We start from the raw sequence: 9,418 nt of genomic DNA on the forward strand, positions 1-9,418 counted from the left end.
AAAGCAAATAAGCACATTTTGTTTATATGGGAGAATGCAAATATAATCGCAATAGGTAGATATAGATATTGCTCTATTTCATCATAACAAGAATGATACATAGCAGCCCTAAGGGTAATTGCGTTTAATTGCTGTAAATATACAAGCAACACAATACAATATTTTGTACATTAACCCCCCCCCCCCCAAAAAAAAAAAATGTTCCTTATCATATTTTCTGCAAACATAATTCTATTTTAAGAAAAAAACAACGATCTAACATCAAAAAGTAATACGAAATAAAAGAAATAAAAAAAATATATACATACACGTACATGTATATATTGATACATCAGCCCACTACAGCGGTAACATGTGCCAAATTTCAGATCAAATGCTCAACAACTGTTGGAGATAATTCAATCCACAATACATTTTATACCTTTTACGTAAAAAAGGTCACCATGGCAACACATTGCTGAAACATAAAAAAAAAAATCCTTTGCAAATCAAGGAAAATCATGATGATCCTGTGTGTAAGATTCTGAATCAGATACTCAAAATTGAGGGAGTTGGCTAAATAAGCTGATAATCAATTTGTATAATTTTCATTAAAAATATTGTTACCATGACAACACATTGTCTAGCATTGACCAAAAAAAAAAAAAAAAATATATATATATATATATAAATAATGTTGCGCATGTGAGATTTTGCAGTCTTCTAAACATTGCCTGTTTTTCAATGACGCAGATCCAAGTGAAAAGGGTACCAGAAAATGCTGAGAGGATAATTTTACCAAGACATGTCTTGAAACCTATGATTAAATGTCCATACTTCAAAGTGCCTAAAATTCGGGTGATTTGTTATACTTTCATTATCGGTCAGAGTCAGGCAAGCAAAACATGATGTTGCAGTGAAGTGATAAGCAACTTTCCTCTCTTTGAATCCTTCTTTTCTGTCATTTTTATTTTATCTGCATCTATAACCAAACAAGAGACACTCTGTAGCGCTTTGCTGATGCGCTTTGAAATTATTACCCAATTGTTGCAAAGAAAAATGAACAGCGCTTTACATGATCACGAAAAATGTATCCAAATAAAAATCGGTCAAACAAACCACACGTGCTATACATATTATATTGTGCACCTAGAGGATGTTGATCGGAGCAATTATATAATAACACTACACTTCAGTCGGCAGACAACGTAATATTTACAACTCTTCTCGTGTACTGCGATGCAACATGAAGGCCAAAATGTCGAAAAAACTTCTTAGACAGGGACATCGTAGATTGTCGAATCTGTATCACATGTTACTTTATCGCTGAACAAAGCCGTTCTTCTCGTTGAGTTGGCCGTTGATTTGAGCAATTCTCCTATCGCCTTGCGGAATTCAGGATTCCGAATCGTGTAAATGACTGGGTTTGCGCACGAATTACAGAAGGCTAGGATAACTAGAGCTGAATTTAGTGGGCTGTACAAGTAGGTCTCCGGCAGAACATGAAGGTTGTACAAGAGATATCCCGTCTGCGTTGGTGTCCACGAGATTAGAAAAACCGCAACAACAAGGAACAGAATCTTGAGAACACTTTTCCTAGCCACAAGGTGCTTCGCTGACGGGTTTAACTTATTGCAATGTGAATCTTCTCCCAACCTCCGGCGTGACTGTCGATGGAGCACCAGTGCGGTGAGACCTTGGGCTACAAGCATGATGAAGGCTGGTATGAGAAACTGAACGAGGAAAAGCATACAACCTGAGGTGACCTGGGAAAGCCGTGAATGAAATGTCGCTGTGCACTCGTCGTCTTTAGCACCAGCCACAAAGAATAAGAAAACGTTTACCAAAAACGCGATCATCCAGGTCAGGGCAACAACTTTCCCAACCCTCTGTCGTGTTACAAGACGCTTGAAATGAAGAGGATGGGCAATCGCAATGTATCTCTCTATTGGAATCAAGGTCAGAATGAAGATGGAGGCATCCACTGAAACCCACATGAGCATGGATGTGTAAACTACCTTGCAGTAGACGTTCCCTAGCCACGTTCCAGGAATCCTGAGTGGCGTCGGCAGGGGAACAATGAACACTGAAGTCAGGAAGTCCGCAGAGGCAAGAGCACCGATCAGTGCATCAGTCGACCGGCAATTGTGGCGCCTTTGGAATACCACCAGGATTACGGTCAGGTTACCTACTATTCCCAGCATGGACATTGCTAGTTGTAGAATAGTCACCCATGTCCATGTGACTGACTGCCACTTCCAAAGCGGCTGGGGGACTGCAGGTTTTTCCTCAGTTTGCGCCGTAAAATTCGGCGTACCAGTCTCTGCAATCTCTGTTTAGATTTCTGTCATATTTTTACGGTTGCTTTCAAAATTGTTAAAATCCCTTGGTGGGAATGTTTCGATTTTCAAATGACTCTTTTCGAACTGAGTAGAAATTGAACCATTGTCCAAAGGTTGCGTATGTGTCGTCAAATTGCCATTGATGTCTTCAATGTAGTTGATAACAGGTACACCCGTAGTGTTTGCGGTGAAATATTGAGTAGACGTAGTGGTGACCGGCTCCGCTGTGATTGTAAGATGGACCGTTTTAAATATGATAAGGAGAACGATCGTCCAACTCGTCATTTTCCCCATTGTTGCTCTTGCTTTCCTGTAAAGAATAAACATGATATCATAAAATGGAAACGACTTGTTTCATCTGTTGTGATGACATGGGATCATTAGAAGTGCATTACCATTAGATGTTCACTTTGACGTAGAAAACATAAAGTCATCCAAACTTATGAAGTTTCATCAAAATGAGTCAGGCATGGAACTTTTAAATGACAACTTTTTTTTAAAGAAAGAGTGATATTACGTGAAAACCACGTATGCAGTTGATTTTCATGTCAACTCTTAACAACTTCTCTTTTGACTGACTGACAATTAGTACAACATTTTTTTTTTTAATGGAATCAATGGACAAAAAAGATTTTTTTTATATTTCACAGGATATTGTTTCTTTACTGTGAAAATTAGCTCTTCGGGACTCTGGTTAACCTACTGAAATATAATTCCTATAATATCTGTTTACCAACTACCAGGAAAGTTTAGAGGTCATGAAGTATTTCTTCCATCTACTAATATTTTGTCATTGCCATTAAAATTAATGTACGATTGTTCTATTTGTCTGCCTTGATTTCCGTCTGAACAATTAAGGAGTGGAATTGCGTGTTTATTTTTTCTTCATAGCTTACGAAGACAAGGCCTTTTGAGATGAACGGTACGAATTGATCCAAATTTTACTCTCCTTATAGTCTTCGTAAAATGCTCTCCAGCATTAATGATTTCAAGAAGAGCTAACGACAGGTCTTCACGCGAGACAACAGACCCAATATACAATGTATAGTTAAATGCAGGACACACGAAGAAGGCCTTTGGGGATCTCTGCGAATTTGACTGTTTTTGGTGTAGGCCTTTAATCTACACTTTACCACATAGTTTGATTTGTCCCAATACGAGTCTAACTCAAACGTTTGATATTAATGACAATTTTAATCCAGATTTTAAAAGCAACATTGATAAATTATACATCCACGTTGTGAAGCGATCTTACAGAGTTCATTTGGAGCTGATCTGCTTTGAATGGTTCCGTACTTCAAAAGTATCACGATTACAAAGTTTCTATTTCTTTGGGTATAATAGAGGCATGAACGGTGTTGAACAAAATATTCCAAACACCTATTACTTTAAGTGAACAGTAACAAATTGATCCCTCTACAATCTGTAGTAACTAAACACACACACTCATATTACTTCTTAGAAGACAAAAAAGTTTAATTATACAATACTCGACACCATTTGTAATCAGCTACGGCATTCGATTGCAGACTTGAACAAAATATCTGGCAAACCTTACCCAAAGCTCCAGAGCACAGAGCAGCAAGACCAGCAGGCCATGTACATCCGCATTTCGTTCAAATGAAGTAGTCGTACTGCGCGTCTTTAGACTTAAGTAGTCGGTGTCAATAATGCGCATGAGCAGAGAATGGGTTGAATTCAGCCAATGATATCGTACGCCCAACATAATGACACGTATTACACGTATACACACGCCACACACCACAAATATCATAGTGCTGCACGTAGGAACAAAATCACTCACGCTCCACAGCACTGGCCATCTGATTTACCAATCTCGTAATTTGACATTACATATTATTACCAAATCTATCTGCATGACGGTGTATAAGCGAAGACAGACAAAGTAGGCCGTACTCACAACAATATTATCATAAGGCTCATCTGGCATAACACGCAAGGCTCTTGTTTCTATGCTAGTTAGATATTTCCGTATATACATCATCCATTTCTTAAAGACATCCATGTATTTTGTGCTCTGTTTCTGTATGTTGATATGCGATGGATACATAAAGTAATATAAACCTGTTTATTCAATGTGAGAAAGTACGCCGAAATTGTCATTCCAATAAACAAATCTAGTTAGGTGGCTGTGAAAAAGCGAGAAGCGAGTAAAATAAGCTCATTGCAAGGAACTTACCAATGGTGAATGATATCACACGCTCGAGTGGACGGAGTATGGAAATATGAAAATATAAGGCAGAAGTTCCATGAAGAAACCTTAATAGGAACCGTAGTTCTACTAAGAGAGTGTGCCTTTTGATTCGGCAAAAATAAAGCTTGGAAAATAATGGAGAAAGGATGGGTATCTTTATTCTTATTCTTATTCTAATAAACTCTGGTACAAGAATACAGTTCGTCCGGAACCGTGAAAATTGCTAGATCTTGTGTCCTTCACAACTGTTGCATGTTGAATCAAATAGAAAGTATTATTCAAGATTTTTGGGAGAATATTTGAGACCACCACGAACTCTAATATGAAGAGGCTTCATATTATATATTTATCATTACAATTATTTTGCTTTTTTATGTAACAGTTAGAAAGTGACCTAAATCCCTATGTAGGGAAGCGTAGAAAGTAGGATAGAGTTTCTGGTGAAGACATTGATTGTTGACCATCGCGGTGAATTCTATGACGCTAGGGGTACAAATAATCCCGCAAAGAAAAATCGTAAGTAAGGATAGAGATTGCAAGAGAGAAAGTTATTGTTTTGGAGGTTTAAAAGTAAAGAACCTGTTTCGACTGAGGTTTAATTAAGCAGAACTACTACAAAATACTATAGAAAGAAAAACTTACAACTTTAAAACACTAACTTGCACTAAATATTATAACACCTGTTCTAGAGCCTAGGATTTGACGGTACTGCTCTGCCCCGACACTCATTTCCAAGCCCACAACAAAAGAGATAAGCATCTCTTCAAAAATATGTATAAAGGCAAGGAGTAAAAGGACAAACACGTACAAAATGAGATAATGATGAGACTGCTAATCAACAATTATATAGCAATTCATTCAAAATGCTTCAAGGCGCATGAACAAAATAAAGATACGTGCGTGCGTGTGTGTGTGTGTGTATGTGTGTGTTTCAGCGTGTGCGGCTGGTAGGTTCTTAAGTGCATTGACCATGGTTTCATTTGAAAGCTGTAAGGTCGCGCTACGAGAAAGTAATTAAAGCGAGTACCTAACACTGGTCTTAACACAAGTCATGCATAACGTTTTATGATACATGTTAAAGTTCAAGTTCAAGTTCGAATTTATTCGTTTTTCCACATAAAGTAATATAAACATAAATCTCACTTTCTTGAGTGACAGAAACAATGCATGTAAATTTGTACAAAGAAAACAACAATGATGGTAAAAACTAACAGTATCAATACATTGCAGTTACGTAACGAAAATGAAAGACCATTGTCAATATGCACTGTGTGAAAAAACGGAGGGACCCGTTTGTAACCAGTATCCAGTAACCATGTAACTAGTTTGATTTGATTGCTACACCTGGGCCCCGTTTTATGAAAAGATGTAATCGATTTTAAATTTCCTTACCACACAGGTTGCCATAGACTTACCATAGAAATCAACTTTATAATCAATTTTAACTCTTCATAAAACAGGATCCAGCGCTTGCTTTTGCCCTTTTCTTACCCGTGGCTGGCTTTATTCTAAAGGGGCACTCCAGATTTTGATAATTCTGCATCATGTATTACATAAATGCCAAGCATTGATTTGTAGAATATATTGTGGTCCTTGAGCGGATTAATCATTATTCTGAAAACCAAAAACCTAATACACGTGAGAAGGAGGATGACATAAGAAGCTCAAATATCCTAGTAATGTAGTAATGTAATATAATTACAATACCACTTGCTTAACAACTTTACCTGTGTGGAATTTATGTTTTCTCCTTTTGTTGTGCTTCCTTGCACATCCAGTTGTGCATTGTTATGTAAAGCTGCTATGTCATCATCCTTGTTAATTTTGAAAACATTTTTATTCCTCATTCCTATCACTATTAAGTCTGAAACTCTGTACCTAGATTAACCAATCGAGATATGTTGAAATGATAAAGTCTGAAAATCATCCGGAAGTTGATCTCCTTAAATTTTGATTGGAAAACACTGTAGATTTGATTTATTATCACTACTTATAGTAGTGTATACTCGCATGCTCATGTTTTATTCGTACCGTATGATCGCATAGCCATATTATAGTTTTGGTGTGCGAGTACGTATATCCCTTTGGGCAAATTCATAGTTCATATTCTACTTGAAAAAAACAAACAAACAAATGACTGGAGCAATATACGCCAGCCATTACTATTGAATACCTAATAAATCCAACGATGCAATATGATCTTTTTTATTACTTCTTTGCAAAAGGCAAACAGATAAAGCAAACTTATAAGAGACTACTTTAAAAAACAGAAAAAAAAAACATTGAGAACATTTCCTGTACGGGGCGGACTGTTTATTACAATTCATTAGACACATAATCCAGCAGAAATTAAAAAAGGAGAGCAGTAACAGGCGAATGAGACTACAAGTTTTAAACAAAATGAAAAGGGACACAAAACGTTCGACAAGACAGTATTGCAAGCCTACACGTTACAAAGGAGAGAATAAGGCCTATGATCTGATCCTACAGTCTGCTGCATTTTCACTTCAACGAATATTAATTTTCTTTGACATTAACTAGTTTTCGTTGATAACAAATTTACTTTACATTGTGTTCTTTTGTCGGCATGGTCGGTTATGTTGAAAAATGATTATGACTGTTTTTTTTTTCTGTACTGAAGTGTTAAGAAATGCAGAAAAAAGCAAACAAACAATATACTAGAAGAAAGAGAGGTGTTCTTAATGCAAGAACATGTATAAAAAGTAATGTTTGAGAAGGTGATTCATTCATTCGTTTTGAATAGCGCAAGTTCCCTCTGCTTCAGTTCATTCCATCTAGTGATAGTTTTGCCAGATTTATTTTGACATTGTTGTTTGGGTAACTGAAAACATGTCGGTGTTTTTTTTTTTTTTCTTTTTTTTTGCGTCTCAAAGTTCAGCTAGTAACATGATTTATCTGAATTAATGTTACATAGAACTATGTGTAGAAGGAGTCATTTATATATTATCACAGAAAAAAAAAAGTATAACTACACTAATGTTGATAAGATGCGATCCCATCAACAAACTACGAATATCATCAACAATGATATTATTTAGGAGAGGTTAAATCTTACCATGATGACAGGCAAAGATAATGGTAAAATCCTCCACCAAAAATAACAGTTAATTATTATTCGTTCTTGAATGCTAATTCAATCAAATTGAAGAAAATTAATTTGCGGAGTGCATGTATTTTTTTTTTCTTTTTGTTTGCAGAATGTTATCGGTTGGCTTGGATCGTGCTAGCCTAAACTTATTAGCGTGAATTCGTTACGTGTAGGTCTGGTAACACACGCCATGCATAAAGTTCTGTGACAATTGTTACCAATTTGTCTCATGATAAATTCGGTGGCCGGGATCCATTCATATTGATCGGCTTTTACATGATTAACGTGAATTCGATATCAATGAATAATCGCCGTAATGGAAACGGGCATTATTAACTTTCAGTGCAAGACCGATGGACATGGCTGCGGCTATTTCTCGTGAATGAAACGACAAGGTTGATTGAAATTTAATTTCCGCTGATCCAAGGCTTCTCCAACAGGTTGGAAAGGAATTTATCTCAATTGCCAGTGCGTTCAGTAATATTATTATTCTGGAGATCACCTTGATTTTGTAAGTATCTGATAAGTTCATGGACACCATACTCAGATGCAGGAGTTGCTGAATCGTAATCTTCTGTTTTATTCTGCAAAAGACTTTAAAAAAATGGATGTCACACAATCATCTTTCAGGAGCAAAGAGAATCTGAAATATTGCATAAGAACGGATTTACGCATATCTGTCATGTATTAACTGTGCTATACTTCTTTGCTTGATTTTGTTTGAATAGACAAGTTTTGCTGCACTGGTAGAAAATACTTTGCTTCTATTGATTTTGCACTTTAATAGGGACGCCACTGAAATAAAAAAAAAGAAAATGTTAATTTACTACATACCATAAAGAGCTCATATAAAATGATCCATTATGTGTTTTCACTTTACGTCAGTAATCAATGAGGCTACGAGAGAAAGTCATGTGGTCAGTCATATGATATCATTTACTTATGAAGTTATAGTTGACAGTTGTTGGGTGTCTAAAATGCCTATTTTGTTCGCATTATACACTGAAAAACAATATCATCATCAAAAATCTATATGCACTTAAAATGTAGATATTTGTTAGTATTCATTGATCTCTGGATGTATGTTACAAATGTGAATTGTGTGGAAACTTGATAAGTGACAGGAAATGCACACAAATGAAAGAAACGACGGGGAATGAAGGCATCGTATACTTGTCAAACTTTGAAAGCTTATCATTTTAGTTGAGTATGCACTATACAGACAAACAGACAAAATAGGAATAAGATAGACAGCTAAAATACATTTCCTCGGCTCTGCGAAATCGAACATATTGAATTCCACAGTGTTTAGATATCCCGAAGTATTGACCATCTATTCTTTTAGCCTTCATATGATTTCTTTGAGAGTCGCATAGTTTTTTTTTAATAGTGACTTTATTCAAGTTCAAGGCAATGTAAATGGAACATAATGCAAAAAACAGATTCACCGTTTCATGCAAAACAAATGGCATTTCAAACTGCAACAAACTCCATGTTAAAATTAAACTGCTACATTGTAAGACACATAAATCGATTCGTACACATTATGATCTCTCAAATAGCTATAAATTCTATGTGTAGTTTAAAACGAGTAAAGGAGTACCTGAAACAGCAAAACGCGACTGTTTTTTTATGTGAAAGTGTATATAACGAGATACGCCTCTTTTGTGTGCAATGTTTCCATTTCATGTAAGATTACTTGGAGATCGTTCAGAACAAATACAACGAATTTGATCACAAAAATAACCTGTTTAAATCAAGGTATTGATGAAA

The 9,418-nt window shown here is 36.0% G+C and overlaps 1 protein-coding gene across 1 annotated transcript; it reads right to left on the reverse strand.

Annotated features, from left to right (window-relative positions):
- Positions 1–1,253: 1,253 nt before the first annotated feature.
- LOC140239613 (trace amine-associated receptor 9-like) lies at positions 1,254–2,189 on the reverse strand. The gene has a single exon (XM_072319444.1). It carries the CDS (start codon positions 2,187–2,189, stop codon positions 1,254–1,256), a length of 936 nt encoding a protein of 311 aa, XP_072175545.1.
- Positions 2,190–9,418: the final 7,229 nt, after the last annotated feature.

This window comes from Diadema setosum, chromosome 16 (genome assembly GCF_964275005.1).
Source record: "Diadema setosum chromosome 16, eeDiaSeto1, whole genome shotgun sequence".
In the NCBI taxonomy this organism is placed as follows: Eukaryota; Metazoa; Echinodermata; class Echinoidea; order Diadematoida; family Diadematidae; genus Diadema; species Diadema setosum.